The sequence below is a fragment of the Mus caroli genome, unplaced genomic scaffold (genome assembly GCF_978045245.1).
Source record: "Mus caroli unplaced genomic scaffold, Mus_caroli_1 scaffold_4, whole genome shotgun sequence".
Taxonomy (NCBI): Eukaryota; Metazoa; Chordata; class Mammalia; order Rodentia; family Muridae; genus Mus; species Mus caroli.
The window spans coordinates 111,818,828-111,835,896 of record NW_028227259.1 but is presented as its reverse complement, the minus strand read 5'-3'; the positions used below and the strand labels follow the sequence as shown (position 1 = coordinate 111,835,896).

At 41.4% G+C, this 17,069-nt stretch overlaps 1 protein-coding gene across 3 annotated transcripts in view; it reads right to left on the bottom strand.

Annotated features, from left to right (window-relative positions):
- Positions 1-17,069, bottom strand: part of Btbd8 (BTB domain containing 8) — a 71,112-nt gene that overhangs the window by 41,198 nt on the left and 12,845 nt on the right. For all 3 annotated transcript variants that reach the window (XM_085836983.1, XM_029477580.2, XM_021162653.3), the window contains exons 3-4: positions 16,399-16,595; positions 8,990-9,107 (exon numbers count right to left, since the gene is read on the bottom strand). In XM_085836983.1, coding sequence (XP_085693109.1) covers positions 8,990-9,107; positions 16,399-16,519 — 239 coding nt within the window. In that variant the 5' untranslated portion in view covers positions 16,520-16,595. The remainder of the gene's footprint in view (positions 1-8,989; positions 9,108-16,398; positions 16,596-17,069) is intronic.

Genomic DNA, 17,069 nt, shown 5'->3' with positions numbered 1-17,069 from the left:
ATAAACAGTTACACATTTATACATTGTTTGTTTAAAACAGTAATTCAAAAGCCAGTCTTGATAACATGCACCTGTAATCCTACATGTGGAAAGCTGAGGCAGGGGGATTCAAGTCAACTTAGCTACCTCATGAGACTCTGTCTCTAAACACAAAGGGAGTAAGCAAGTTCAGTCCAGTAAAACACAAATTACAGTGCCCTTATTATCACTTAAACTGTTCTTTTAAAAGCTCTTTATATTTACAAAACTACAAAATCATCACCTACAAATGGAGCACCCGGAGGTGCTCTTATTGTGGGTTAGAGGAGTGAAAGATGGCTCTCTGTTGGTGACATGCTGCTAGCACTGTTGAAATACAGCCTTGTATAACTTAGCAACTTGCAGAAGAAACACCAACAAGAAAAGAAAGGGCTGTAAGGATGGCTGAAAGCATTGGCTGCTCTTGTACAGGCCCTAAATAAGTTCCCAAACTCACAAAGCAGCTGACAACTATACATGGCTCCAGTTCCAGGGCATCTGGCATCCTGTGGGCACCAGGTACACATACATACATGTAAGCCAAACACTGATACACATAAAATAAAAATAAAGTTTACAAAAAGGCAAAGAGGTGGAAATCACTGTAAATGAATTTTTTTAAAGACAGACTTTTCAATAGAGGTTCTAAGCTCTAATTCTGAATTCTCTGCAGTTGCATTTGGCAAAGGCTATATTCTAGGCCTGAAGAAATGAGAGACCTTTTTAATTTTCCTGTCTTTTCAAATAAAATATTAACTATTTATTCCCAAATTCCCACTGAGTTTATCTGTATTGGGTTTTACTCTAAGTACTGTGACTGCAGCATTGAGTCCTACATACAGAACAGTGTTGCACTCTGGTGGACTGTGGGTAGGGCCTGTGGAGAAGAGCAGGGACGGGAGGACACACTGGCGATGGCTTACACAGCTACACACACACACACACACACACATTGAATGGTTAAAGCAAAAGAAGGCTCCAGCCTTTTATTTTTTTCTCTTAACCCCTTTTATACTCCCTAAGATAAAGTTTCTCTATATAAGAAGAAAATTACCTCATAATCACAAGTTATACATTTTCTAAAAACAATCACCACAAAAACATATCTTCAAAAATCTATTAAAATCATTACACAAAAGGAAATTACAACAGATATTTATTTTGTGTTCTTCTTTTAAAACTTTCATCTAACTAAACATTTATCTTTCTCTTCACAACCAGTGATGGAGATATAGTGAAAAATCCCCTAATACTTGGAAGCTCAACACAGTTCATTGGTAAAGAAGAACTATAAAAAATTAGGAAACACAGGTTTAGTTTTAAAAATACAATGCATCATCAGACCCAGTGACACACACCTTTAATCCCATCACTCAAGAGAAAGGCAGGCGGGTCTCTGTGAGTTCCAGGCTAGCCAGGACTACAAAGTGAGACCCCCATCTCAAAACCCACAACAAGCCCCTAGAACAAAACAAAATGTATGTCCCTTGGCTAAAGCACCAACAAGAGGAAAACCCTTAGCTTCTAAATTCTCTCTTGGGAAAAGATGCTGGGAGGAAGGCTCAATGGATAAAGTGCTTGGTGTGCACATGTAAGGCCCGAGTTTGGATTACCAGCACCCACACTTTCTGCAGAGACAGCTCCGTGGTTCAGAACTGACTGTTCTTCCAGAGGACCCAGATTTGATTCCCACCACCCACATGGTGGCTCACAAACATCTATAACTTCAGTCTCAGGGGTCTATCTGAGCCCTCTTCTGGCAAGACATAGTGGAGCACACCTGTAAACTGGAGTATTTAGAGGGCTGGGGAGATATAACCATGTAGACTATATGCTTTGCCGGCCAGCCTGACTACTTAAAATGGAAAGTTTCAGGTTCAGTGAGAGAGCTGTCTCAAAACACAACGTGGAGGGATGGCAAGATGTCTCAGCAGGTAAAGACACTGCTGCCAAGGTTGATGACATGAATTCAGTCTCTGGGACTGACATGGTGTAAGGAGGGACTTGGCTCTCACAGACTGTCTTATGATCTCTACCAACATGCCATGGCATGCACACATGCACATACACACTAATAAATGTAATTTTAAAAGAATATAAGATGGATGGCAGCAGAGGAAGATACTCAAGGTTGACTTCTGACCTTCCCAAGTATATCTACATGAACCACACATGTAAGAAAATAAAACACACACACACACACACACACACACACGCACACACGCACGCACGCACGCACATAGGGAAAGAAAAAAAAAAGACTCACAGGATCAAATCACTGATCTAAGAATTCTGTTTTAATACAGAAGCCAGGCATGGGGTGCATGCCTGTAACCCAAGTATTGGAAAGGCAGACACAGGAATAGAGACAAAGTTGAGGCCACTGTACATAGAGAACTCAGATCAGCCAGCCAGGATTACAGAGCAGGACTTTATCTCAAAACAAACAAACAAACAAACAAAACAACAACAACAACAAAGCATTAAGGTAGACTAAAGGTAGAGTCTGTAAAGTATGACTGAGTCTACATGGACAGATTACAAACATTACAGTTTGTGATTCCTTCCTAAAGCAAGGAAAGTCAAAAGCAAGATTTTAAATTCTAAGACGTCTGTAGAAGTGCGCTACTGAACTGTATAAATGAGGTCTTAAGTTCCTCACTTGCCCCTTTTTACTTCAACCCCAGCCTTCAGAGATGTCCAAGGTTAGCAGTGCACTGGGCAGCCCTTCAAGACACCTGCACTGGCTATTCTCCTACAGTAATCTCACTGTACAGCCTATGTGTGCACTATCCTACTCTGTGTGTGTCACCTTTGTCCCTCATGGACCTCAGTCTCAGCAGCACGCAGTCTATGAGTGTGCATCGAACAACTGTTACAGAATAGTTTTTGAGACAGGTTTGACTAAGTTTCTTAGGATTATCTTGAACTGGCTGGTTTAGATGGGATATGAACACCTGGTGACTCTCCTGCCTCAGTCACCCGAGTGCTGCAATTAGTTATATCTAATTGTAATCTACCACCATGCCCAATCCATCAAAAAGCCTTAATGAACAATACCATTAGAAGTCTAACGTTCTATTGATACCATTTATCTGGCTAAGCCTAATAGTAAAGTTAGACAAATACACAGCATGTCATGACTTTTGTGTGGACAGTCATGAGAATGCCTCTGACCACTGACTTGTGTAACAGCACTCTGAAGTCTAAGGCACACTGATTCCAGAGCCACCTCCTCATGAGTCATTCTTGCCATAACTGAGCAGAGTGGAGGAGAAAGGTGCCTCTAAGTATCTGGGCGATGGGCTTTTCTAATGGATGATTGCTTCGACATTTTCCAAGAGCCTTGTGGGGGTGTCCCCAGACACATGTAGCAGCATACAGGCCATTCCTTCTTCCAAGGTCAGCTCAGTGCTGGAGTCTGACAAGCCCCAGGCTTCTCTGGCTTCCCCCATGCTCTCTCAAAGTTACTGTGCATACCTCCTGCAATCTACTCTAACCCTGCGTCTGCATCACAAGATTTGAACTCTCACAGCATGCTAGCTCTCTCCAGAGAAAGCATTAAAAGCGTCCGAGGCGTAAGTGATTACTCTGACCTTAAAATAGAAACTTAGAAAAGACTCCTTTTTAATTAGGACATCTGCCTCCAGTTAACGGTGCCGTGGATGGCATGGTATATTAAGAATCTTTGAAACATCCTTTTTAGTTTCCAACATGTCAGAAACTATTTTCTTCTTTTGACTAAATTTGATCTCAACTGACAACACTGCTTCTGGCTGTACCCAGATGCCCTCATTTCCCCCTTGCTGCTGCTTCAGGACAATGCCAGTCCACACTGCCTGATGCTAGCTGAACTAGATTCACATTCCATGCAGAACAATGGCCTGCATTGCTCAGAAAGGGCTCCCGAGGAGATAACTTTTAAGTCTTCCTGCTTTAAGGGAGGAGGTGGGGAAAGTAGATCTTGCTTTATTTAGCTCCACATAACTGATTAAGGCTCAAACCCAGAAGAGTGCAGACACTTTTTGAAAATGTCACCATTATGTACTCTACTTCGTGACAAATATTTTAGAGCATATGTTTTGACTGCAGCTTTCATGGAATAGCCTTTTAAAGTTAAATTGTAAAGTACAATAAATGCTGTATCTAATGATAAAATATAGCAAAATTCACAGTTGATTAACCAAAGCTAGCTGCGTGGTGGTGGCACATGACTTTACTCCCAGCACTAGGGAGGCAAAGACGGGCAGATCTCTGTGAGTTCAAGGCCAGCCTGTTCTACAGAGCAAGTTCCAGAGCAGCCTGGGCTACACAGAGAAACCCTGTCTCAAAGAAACTAAACTAATCTAATGTATTAGGGTTTTAAAACAAGCTGGCACATCACAGACATCATAGACAATTACGTGGAATGAACGTGCAGGGTGGAAAGGTAGCTCAGTGGCAGAGCTCTAGGTTCCATCCATAGCACCTCATAAAGGTCCCTCACACGTTTGTCTGTCACTGTAAGGCCAATCTTTCTTTAAAAAGGATTCACTAATCAGAGCTCTTCTTTCTTGCAAGAATGATACATGTATTTATCATGGTTTCTAGCTCAAATTTCTCTAAAATGAAAAATGGGTTAAAGACCTTGGTGAATTCATCTGAGTGTGGTACTGGCTATATCTCAGCAGCTCTCACTACACTTTATATTGTTAACTGAACTCAACAGCAGGCTCTAAGTGCCCCTTCCCTAATTATATATTCAAAGCACCCACCTCAGATGCCCCTGGAATGGCAACTTTTTATATTCTACATATTGCTGGATTGTACAGTATTTATCAATTTATGACATCAAAATGACAATCCAAATGGGATAGGTATATGGGAATATACCCAAGTAATTTTTGGAAGGTATGAACTTTTTTGTCAATTTCACAGAGCTTTACTGGGTAGGACAGAGGGCCACAAGTCTGCCTGCTCACCCCTAAACATTTAAAGTGTTACTGCTCTGAGATCCCTGGTGATATCCTTCATGACCTCCATTGGAGTTTGAAGACAGTATGACCAGGAAAGCTCAAAGCTTCCTTCTTTAAACACAGGCAGTAGGATTTACAGTTCACCTTTACACTGGAGGTGAAAATCACTCTGGAACTTATCACTAAGCCAAATTTATTTTTCTGGAAGGTACAAACTTAGGACAGAGGTAAGGCTCAGTAGAAAATGATCTGCTGGGCAAGTGTACTGAGCTGGATGCTGCCAGCAAGTTCTCCAGAGCGCACCTGGGAGCTTGAAGCAGAGCTCAGCAGTCTGTGGTCTGCATGCCTTCCTTGTTTCAGTCACCTAGTGCTTCTTCTTGCTTTTAGTTTCCCCTTCACAACCTCCTCAAAGGCTAGTGGCACTAAGGATCTCCCCTCTTTTTGTGTATTGCTTGCCTATCTTAGCATTATTTTAAGCCTCTCACGTTGACAAATCACCATTAGTAAAACAATACTAAGATGCTAATAACCTTCTTTTGTAATGAGAAATCTTATAATTAAGTAGATATAACTATATCATTAAGTATAAATCCTGTAAAGACAGGGAATAGCAAATTTATTCTGTGAAGAATCAGATAAATATCTTGGGCTTATAGCCACCTTACACCTTCTTCATCTTGTCGCATACCTGTAGTCTGCTGTAGAGGGAGGTGTCCCAGACAATGCTATACTTCTCCAGACGTCTAGTGTGTATGTAGAGCAACTAACATTTGGTTCCAAGTGTTACAACACGCTAGCCACACAGAGATGTGGGTTTTGTGAATATCTGATTCAGTTCATACTGCCTCTTGTTCTATACTTACTATTATTACTATTTTTACTTTTACAAATGAAGAAATTTAGACTCAAGAGATTAAAGAACTTACCCACTATTAGTAAATGCTGAAATCAGAATACAAATTCAGAAAGACCAACTCACTAAAGCCTGCTACTTCTGAAAGGCTTTTGGCTAATGTACCCAAAGATGCATAGATAGTGGCCTAGCCCAGAGTAACTCACTGAGCTTCTGATACTGTATAACTCACTAATCTTAAAGAAGGACTGGACAACATCATAATTCAACAATGAACGTCTAGTAATATAATACCGAACACTGATAAGAAAACACCAGATCCTGAGTGTCATGAAGCTAAAATTAGGAATCACTGCTTTGATTTTTCAATAAGGCAATATGATAGAATCTTAATGTGACTCAGAAAATAAATTACCTTCAAAGTGTAACATTCAGTTTGTCTTACCAAACATTAAAATAAATAGCATTTTAAAATGGGAGGGCAGCAACAGAGTGGTTGTTTGGGGGTAGCTGTTGGGATGTAGCTTTGAGGTGCCAGGAGGAAATAGGAGCAAACAGAAATGCTCTATATGTAGATAGGACTCATCAGCTAATCAAGTGGAGTCGAGGCAGGAGACTGATGCAGCTGAGCTCCACAAATCAGCAGCAGTCTGCTGCTTAGCACTGAGAACAGTGTCAGGAAGAGAACCTGAGTAACGCGTGGGAGCTCTGAGGCCACCGGACTCACCTGCCCCCTTCCATCCTTAGTAAAACTCCCTTCACTTCTGACTGGGGCAGAAGTGCTGGGGATGAGTAAGGTCAGAGAGAAAGACATGGTCTACTCACAAATGTGTATTTTCTGAGCTATTTGTCTCAATTCTTTGAACTTAACAGAATTACTATGAACTACAGTTCAAATTTGAACCAGAAAGATAACATGATGCAGAATTTACTATCATAATATGCAAAACAAGGTAGCAAAATAGGTCATATTTTAAAATATCTCCTTAGGAAATTGCTTTTCTATTAATCCAGATTTCCTTTTTACTGCAAGATGAACAAAACTAACCATAAATGAAAACCAGATCTAACACTCTAGGACAATGGCTCTCAACCTGGGGGGTCACGACCCCTTTGGCAAACCTTTATCTCCAAAAGTATTTACATTATGATTCATAACAGTGGCCAAATTGCAGTTATGAAGTAGTGCAAAATAATGTTATGGCTGGGGTCCCTGCAACATGAGGAACTGCCCTAAAGGGCCACTGAGTTAGCAGGCTGAGAAGCTCTAGGGGCTGAGAGACAGCTCGACGCTTAAGAGCACTGTTGCTCTTCAGAGAACCTAAGTTCAGCTCCTGGTGCCTACCTGGTGACTCAAAAACCTAATATTCTAGTTCTAGCTCTTGAAATTACTCTTAGTCCACTTAGTCCAGTCTAAGGCACAAAAGGGAAAGGCCATATGTAAGCACTGAGGACAAACTGCAAATGTTCATGCTCATGAGGTTCTGCCTTTCCTCTGTGGCAGCGGTGGCTTAAGGGTCCGATTAGCAGAACTTCAGTGCTCATGTGGCCTCAAGAAAAAATTTGGTACAAAATGAAGTAAAAATTTAAAATATTGTTGGCAAAATGCAGACAGGCAAACATGCAGACAGGCAGACAGACAGAAAGACAGACACACACACACCCTCACAGTTTAATAAATGTATAATATGACATGTAAAACATATTGTCTAATCTCTACCAAGTTCTGTATTTTGATATAATAATGAAAATTTCTTAAGAATTAGGAAAGTGCTAAGTATAGTTATGTATGTCTCTTAGGTCAGCACTCAGGATATTGAGATAAGAGAATTGTGAGTTTGAGGCCAAAGTTTAGCTAAACTTTGATGATATTGATGATGATGATATAACTTAGGAAAATATTAATATGTATTACCTATGTCACCAAATTCTGAGCAGTAAACAGTCTCCTTAGTGCACTGTTGTCACAATTAACTGGACAATCAGTAGGATTTCTGAGTTTAGGAGGTATTCCTGTATTCTAAAACTACTGCTATGGAGTCTTCAACATTGCTTCTTGGGTGGAGACTGCTCAGTAGATAAAGTGCTTGCCATACAAAGATAAGGACTAAAGTCTGTGGTTTCCCCCAGAGCCCATATAAAAGCAAGTAGCCATGGCTTCTGTCTCTAATGCAAGCACTTCTGAGGCAGAGGTAGGTGAACCCTAGGGACCACGATTGGCAAGTTTTGGGTTTAGCCAAAAACTCTGCCTCAGAATGGAAAGTGGTCAAGGAAGACACCTGATCTCAATGTGGGCCTCCACACACATGTGCACCCTAACATGCATACAAGCCTGCTTACACACACACACACACACACACACACACCCCACACCACAGCAAAGTCTGCTTCATCCTCTGTAGGTGCACACAGAGGAACTTCCTATCAACCTTCCTATTTGAAGTGTGGAGGGAGAACTGTCTGGTCCCTCAGGCTTCTGGCTGGTCCTCATCCACAGCTGAGACCTACCTATGTTTCTTTCCCTCCAGTTCTAACAAACAATTTCTATTTCTTGTTAATTTTTTTCTTCTGTTAAGTAGATTTTAGGTACTTAACAACCAAAAGAGCATGACCAAAACAGCGAGTAGGCTTTAATCTAAAATCTAAAAACTCTGAGCTATCTCAGCAGTCAAGTCTAAAGCACAAAATATATTTTTAAATACAATGTAGCATCAGACCTCCTAATCAATGTTATTCATAAACATCCTCTTCAGAATCACAGAATTTGAGCCAAAGTGTATCCAATACAATATATGCTATTCGTGTAGAAATTATGTTATTACATGCTTATTAGTATAGTAATACAAATATTACTATAATGCCCATGAAAATTAAAAACTGCATAACTACATTTTCTGTTAACATGAATTTTAAACCTATTTTAGGCAGAACACTTCTTCTGATGAAATCTCAGGTTCACATGGATTTGAGCAGATTTGCTCAGACTGAAACTTGTGCATATGTGAGCCTGCAGGCATGAAGCCCTGTCTGGTGGCCAGCTTCTCCTCTGCCAGATTCTGACCCTGAACAGACGCTGTGGAGCCCTGTGTCTGCAGGAATGTGCTGGAAAACCACCCACTCTTCTCTGAACCCATGTCCCACCAGCAAATCCATCAGTGCCCACCTGTGCGCTCGGAAGCTTCTCCCATCAACACAAATGTCAATGTCAGGGTAGTGCTGATTCAGGTAAAGCTTCAGCAGATCTCCTCCTAACTCAGATGCAGGCTCCAGGTCAGAATCAGCTTTAAAAGAGAAGACAAAAAGCAGCTCCTTTAATATTAGACATCCCCAAATTTCATTTTCTAATGCCTGCAAAAAGTCTTCTTCATAATTTTCTCAATTAGCTAGAATACTTAAGCAGCAAATTGAAAATAAAGTAAAAACTTTTAAATCACTTATATTTCCTATTTTGAAATATGTATTAATTAAATATACCTTGAAATATAGTTATATTCATATGTGTCAATACTATAGAATTAGCAAAGGGTATGTCTGCAGTACTGATGTTCCTTTCTTTTTTTTTAATTTTTTTATTAGGTATTTTCCTCATTTACATTTCCAATGCTATCCCAAAAGTTCCCCATACCCTCCCCCCAACTCCCCTACCCACCCACTCCCACTTCTTGGCCCTGGGGTTCCCCTGTACTGAAGCATCTAAAGTTTGCAAGTCCAATGGGCCTCTCTTTCCAACGATGGCCGACTAGGCCATCTTCTGATACATATGCAGCTAGAGACACGAGCTCTGGGAGTACTGGTTAGTTCATATTGTTGTTCCACCTATAGGGTTGCAGACCCCTTTAGCTCCTTGGGTACTTTCTCTAGCTCCTCCATTGGGGGCCCTGTGATCTATCCAATAGCTGACTGTGAACATCCACTTCTGTGTTTGCTAGGCCCGATGTTCCTTTCTAATACTCAGCTCCTTGCCTCCTAAGCTATGGCTTGGACACTGACTGGCCTCCAGAGGTCCATCTGTAAAAGGCCTAGAATATGCCATGCTTCCACTAGAGATACTGTGGCCACTGGCAGTGTGGGAACAAGTGGGAAGTGCTTCTGTCATCTGAAATGAATTGTCAGACCCTGGCCTCAAACTAGCTACATAGCTATACATGACATGCATTCATGAGTCTCCTGCCTCTAACTTCCAGTTTGTTAGGATTACAGGATTGTGTCACCACGTGGTTTATGTGGTATTGGGAATTAAACCCAGGACTTCTTGCATGCAAGGCTGTCCCTCTGGCAACTGAACAGCACCCCAAGCCCTCCTCTTCCTCTTCTGCTATGAGGTGAGCAATTTGTTCTGTCCAGTTTGCTCTACCATGCAGTCCACCGTTTGTACCAGAGGCACAGAGGAAAGGTGAAGACCCCTAGACCATGAGCCTAAGCAAACCTCTGTGTGTGTGTGTGTGGGGGGGGGGGGTCACCAGAATCTGGAGCTGCTGCTGTTTGTGAGCCATGACACGTGGGTGCTGGGAAACGAACTCAGGTCCTCTGCATCAGGTACTCTTAATTGCTGAGCCATTTCTCTAGCACCATTCTCCCATCTTTTCTCCTAACAAATTATCCCAGACATTTTCTTGTAACAGAAAGATGACTAGCCTATGCTACTTTATGAACCTATGGCTAGCATGACAGGTAGGCGAATAGAGACTCAATGGAAATCAACAGAAAATGTGAAGCACTTATTGTAAGGTCAGCACTATAAATAGCATGAAGACATGAAGACATATACAGAGATAAGTATTTAAAAAACGTCTCCCAAAGAGTTACCTTTCAGGTAAAAGTAAAATATAATAATAAATTAAAAATATATAATAAAAAAACTAATGAAAGTAAAATAAATTTTATATTGTACTTCACAGATATAATAGAGATCATTGGCATATCATTGTGTGTATGTTACACTGTACTAAATCAAGTATGACCTAAGACTATTTCTATACTTTGAAGTCCCACATTATCAACTGCCAACTCACTTGGCAAGTAAAACCTAACTTAAAGTATGTGTTTTTGGTAATGCATCCAAACCTAACCCAATTACAAGCAGCCAACTGATCAGACTAGGTCCAGAGAAGCTAAGGTATAGCTGTAGCCAGATGTGCTATTTCTGTACTTGATCTCCATGCTCCGTGTTAGGTCATGGGTCTGTCCCTGCAGCTCTTCCCTTGGTGTGCTGTGATCTAACAATACCCGGCTGTTGTGGTTTGACTATGAAATATGTGTGTCATTCCTACACCCCCACCACAGGCTCATGCACTTGAACACCTGATCCCTAGTCTGTGCGTTGAGAATGTTACGGAACCTTTAGAAGGGGCACCTTGCTGGAAGAAGTACATCACTGGCAACAGGCTCTGAGGTTCCATGGCCTCACTTCCTATGTGCAGATGAGATATAGTCACTTTGCTTCCTAAGAGGCTGGCATTAGGCTCTCTGCTATGTTTCCCCACATTGAGGGGCTGTATGCCAAACAAATCAGAAATAAACCGTTTGCCAGGGTATTGTACCACAGCAACTGAAGAGTAACTGAGCGGCTGATCCATGGTGCCTGGCTCCTCTGTCCTTTGTCATATTTGGCTATTACACCCCAAAATACACAGTGTGGAAGTTCCTACCAGCCCCTAAAAGCTCGCAGTCCGGTATTTCCTGTGTTCAGAGTCCTCTGAAGGCTCTCTTCTCTGCCCCTGGCCTGTCACAGTAGCTCTTTCACTCCTCCCAGGGCGTTAGAGAGAGAGAAGTTCCTTTATTTTTCTGACCCCATTTATGTTTTAATGCCCTCCTACCTGAAGGCCTGCAGTGACTCCCATGGTCTCAGCACTTTCTCCTAATAAAGACTTTTGAAGGGCAACTTTGTGCTAGCTCCTCTAAGGACTAACTTCCAGGCCTCCCTTTCTCATCTCTAAGAACTTTATCTCTTAAGAACTGTCCAGTTTGCTTCTGAGTGCTGTCTGATTCACCAATTGTTCCCTGCTAGAACTAAACTCAGCTACATTTACTTGTTCTTAAAATTATATTTTAACAAGCCATATCTGATGAAGGCTAGTTACTTAATAGATTTCTACTAACCAAGTTCATTCAGTACAAACTACAATGAGAGAATTATGTGGACCACTCTGAAGGGCCCATAATCCACCCACCACTCAGCACATCGGCTGCTCTACCCAAATCCAACTTGATCCCCACAGCCTACTTTCAACAGAGCATCCAGAGCACAATCTAGTCAGCTCAACCCTCTGCAGGGCTGGAGAGACAGCTAAATGGCCAAGAGCATTGCTGCTTTTGTAGGTCCTGGGTTCAGATCCTAGCAACAACAGAAAAATTCAGAGCTACACATATTATGTTGGAGCATCTTTTGGGTATATGCCCAGTTATGGTATTGCTGGATCCTCCAGTAGTCCTATGTCCAATTTTCTGAGGAACTGCCAGACTGATTTCCAGAGTGGCTGTACCAGCTTGCAATCCCGCCAGCAATGGAGGAGTTTTCCTCTTTCTCCACATCTTCACCAGCATCTGCTGCTACCTGAGTTTGTGATCTAAGCCATTCTGACTGGTGTGAGGTGGAATCTCAGGGTTGTTTTGATTTGCATTTCCCTGATGACTAAGAATGTTGAACATTTCTTAAGTTGCTTCTTGGCCATTTGAGATTCCTCAGTTGACAATTCCTTATTTAGCTCTGTTCCCCAGTTTTTAATAGGGTTATTTGGTTCTCTGTACTCTAACTTCTTGAGTTCTATGAGATTCTAATATCTATATTGGATATTAGCCCTTTATCAGATGTAGGGTTGGTAAAGAGATTCTCCCAATCTGTAGATTGCTGTTTTGTCCTACTGACAGTGTCCTTTGCCTTACAGAAACTTTGCAATTTTATGAGGTCCCATTTGTTAATTATTGATCTTAGAGCCTGAGCCACTGGTGTTCTGTTCAGGAACTTTTCCCCTGTGCCCACGTGTTCAAGGCTCTTTCCCACTTTCTCTTCTACTAGATTCAGTTTATCTGGTTTTATGTGGCGGTCCTTGATCCACTTGGACTTGAGCTTTGTACAAGGAGATAAGAATGGATCGATTTGCATTCTCTTACAAGCCGACCACCAAGACTTGAACCAGCACCATTTGTTGAAAATGCTGTCTTTTTTCCACTGGATGGTTTTGGCTTCTTTGTCAAAGATCAGGTGACCATAGGTGTGTGGGTTTATTTCTGGGTCTTCAATTCTTCTCCACTAATCTACCTGTCTGTCTCTGTGCCAATACTATGCAGTTTCCAGTTCCAGTTCCAGGGGCTCTAGTGCCCTTTGGCCTCTGCATGCACATGGTACATGCAGGCAAAAATACCCATATATATGACATAAAAATAAATAAATACTTAAAAAAACTCATATTGTTCATTTCATTTCTTTTGGAGTAAAACCCAGTCTTTAGCATTGTGTTTCAAGCCCCACAGTACCTGACTCCCTACACCTTTCTGACTTCAGTACATTTATTTCTATGTAAAATTCTTCCTCTTATCTCCAATCTGGGACAGCCTCACCTTCAGACTTTGCACTGGACACTTCTGCCTTGCACGTTTTTCTCCAAGGCACTTCAATGGCTAACCTCTCCTTCCTTTCTTCAAATCTTCAATCACTCTTTAATGAGGCTAAAGCTGCTGATTCCATCCCCGTTCTTCCTATGTCACCTATGCAGACATCTCCATTTCTTCTCTAGGCTAGTGTTAATTCTACCTCACCCTGAGTTCTCTAACCAGGTACAAGGAGCCAGTGATGTACTTCAGTCATTCCTTCAGACCTAGGACGGTGCCTAATACATCTCCTAAATAGTCACTGAATAATGTATTAAATGCTACATATATATCTGAAGAGCTAAGCATCAGGCAAGGAAAGATGCAACATCTACAATTCCTTCCAAAAACCTAAACCATATAATACAATGGGAGATGTGAAAAAAAGGCTTGACACAAATGGAAAAATCTAGAAACATATCAAAAGGAAACCAAGTTAATTTGATGGGCTACACTAAATATCACAACCTTCCTCCTGCACTCCAACAGTACTGAATCTGAATATACTGTAGCAGTGGGCAATAAAGACATACACTTGGTCCCAGTCTCCCTGGGTCCTGGCAGCGGTGCTAAAATTCTCAGAATTTTCTGAGAGAAGCCTCTTTGTTGTCCATAAATGAGACCTTAAAGACGACACCTACTTTAGGCTAACAGGCAAATTAGGGAAGTGCCCCCAGATGACCTCGAGATGGGGATTTCCAGAAAGACTAAACTACTCCAGCCTCTGGGCAGTGCAGGGCACAGCTCAATAGCAGTACACCTGCCTGCACAAGCAAGGTCCTGAACATTCCCTAGCACCACTGCCAATAAATAAAAACCAAAAATAAAACTCACAAAGAAAGAAAGGTCCTGGGCTCATGCTCTAGCACTGCCCTCACCAAAACAAACGCTCATACACATCTCACAAAGAAAGACAAAAGGAAGGAAGCAAAGCAAGTTAAAAATAACTACAGAGAAAAGCACTGGCGGCTCCTCCAGAGGACCAGGGCTCAGTTCCTAGCACCCATTTCAGGCAGCTGACAGTAACTTCTAACTCCAGCGGATCTGACACCCTCTTCTGGCTTCTGCACACACAAATGCATGGCAGCACACACATGAGCAAACAAATACCAGAATTCCAGAAAAGTCTCAATAGGAACACTTGGATTTGTCAAATAAAAAGCACTACCCTGACCCCATGCAAACAAGCCTTCAATCCTTTCACAGGTCTTCAGGATATCCAGCATTCATTTGCATACTCACATTAGCATACTATACTCAAATTAGCATACTGTACACTTGAGGCCAGCATGGTTACATGCGAGCTGAACAAGCACTGACTGGCTTTCTTCTTGTCAGTACTCCCTAAAAAGCACAGTGTAAGGACTACTTACACTGTGTTAGGTGTTCTCAGTAACCTAGAACTGTAAGCATACAGGAGATGTAGAAATGGTACATAGCTCTATGCTCTTCATACAGCGGATGTAAGCATCAGCAGGCTTGGGTGTCCTGGGTGAGAGAAGGCCTCAGAACCATTACCTCTGTGAGTAATAAGATACAAATACATTTCCAGCAAGCATTTCTTTTACTCTTTCATAACTATTCTGCTTTGGACAAACACGGTTACCCTTTCTGTATGGCTCTCACAAGCTCAAGTCTCTAACTGCATCCTGCCTGTACCCTAACCCTCCCTGTTCCCATTATAAATAAATAAGCCCATGTTCTACTTTCCCTCTGCTTCCAGGCAGGCAGTCCTGTACTTCACCTGGACTATCCTTCCTTAAGTAGTTTTGCTGCACTAATTTGTTTTTCTTTGGGATTCAACCAAAGCATATGCAGGTGCAGGCCTGCAGACGGCAAGCATAAGGCTTGTGTGGGATTCAAGGTGAGTTCAAGGCCAGGCAACTTGGTGAACAGGACTAGGGATATGCTCAGCGTTAGACTATTTGCTTAACAGTGAAAACTAATTTTTAACCCCTAGAATAAAGCAAAACTACAGCAAAAGAAGTTGCCTGCACCATGCAACTTTCTCTGGAAGTGTAGTTCAGGTTATATGTGCTCTATCTGTATTCTCTGAACAACCTGTACCACACCTACCTATCTCCAAACTAACTCAGGGCAGGACCACTGTCTCGTTTACTTTTATGTTTAAATGTAACACAATCAGTTTGGCTGTTGCTCCTCATGAAACACTAGTAAGTTATTATACAATCATGTCCTATGCATAAGCCCTCAACATTTCTTAATTTTGTGGGAATGCTGCTGTTTTTTTCTGTAGTGCAATTTCACTGCACAGGCATGGTAACATGAGTCCTCACTACAGTGCCTCATTAATTTAATGTCAACTAAATGGCTCCAAGGTGGTCCATGAATAATATAAGGTCTACTGTTTGATCCAAAGGCCTCAGGTTCCTGTTGGAATATCTGCCTAATTAATCTCCATTTTCTATCAATTAATAATTAACTTTAAATCTGCAAGCATTGTGATGCCTATTTCCATAAGAAAACAGTCAATTTCAAGATGGAATACCACATGCTCTGTAGTATTTATGTACAATGAACATTACGAACTCATGTGTTTCTTAACCATTTAACCAGTGAAACCGATTATCATTTTTACCAGGTTATATTCTTTTTTAAATGCCTCAAGACAAAGTTTCCATGCTATGGCAACTGTTGTGTTTCCTGGTCATTTAAGGACTATATATATGCTGTGTTAGAACTAGCTCTATGTTTGCTAGAACTTCTCTTCTTATTGGAGCATATTAAATGGAGGTGGCAGTACTGAGGCTGAAGTTGCTGGAAAGACAATGAGGAACTATATGTAGCTATATTTGCAGTAGTTACTCAGGGAAACGGGAAGGTGACCGCAGTGTGGCTTCCCTTTCCAGGTCCCTTAAACAAAAAAGGCTTGGCAGAGCAGCTCCACAACATGCTCTTCGCTATTACAGAATATATCTCAGCACGTGGCTGTAAAGTTTTATGAAAATCCAACAAACATCTCACCCTTGGAAATAAAGCTGTCACCTCCACCAGTAATATTCTCTGGAATTTCACCTTTCCCAAGAAAACAGTCAGACGAAGTTCTACACTGCGGGAAGCTGACGTCTGGCCCATTTTCTGGCATTAATCTTCCCACTTTCAGTTTTTTAACAATTTCCTCTTCATAGTTTTTTATGTTTTTGTTTGATGAATATACAACCCTAAAAGACAAAATATAAAATATTAATTAAAATAAAGGTGATTTTTTTTTTTGTCTTTTTCTCTGAGACAGGATCTCCTGTGTCCCACGCTGGTTTTGAACTCGCTATGCTGCCGAGAGTGACCTCCATCTCTCACGTGCTGGGGTTACGGCTGTGCAACACCACATCCAGGGCATATGGTGTTGAGGATGTGGCACCTGCTTAACATGCACAAGGCCCTGCAAACAAAACAAAACAAAAAAACAAACAAAAAACCAGGACTAGATGGCCTGGCTGGCAACTTTTCCTAAACTCTTTAAGAATTAAATCTTTCACAATTTTCATTTACAAAAACGTAGAAGAAGAACATGTCCCAACTCACTTTTGACATCCAGGATTACTGGGTTAAAGCAGACAAGGTAAAAAAGACAAAAAAAAAATCATAAGAAAAGAAAAAATAAGCCACTTCTCATGATTAGTATAAGAAAACATCCT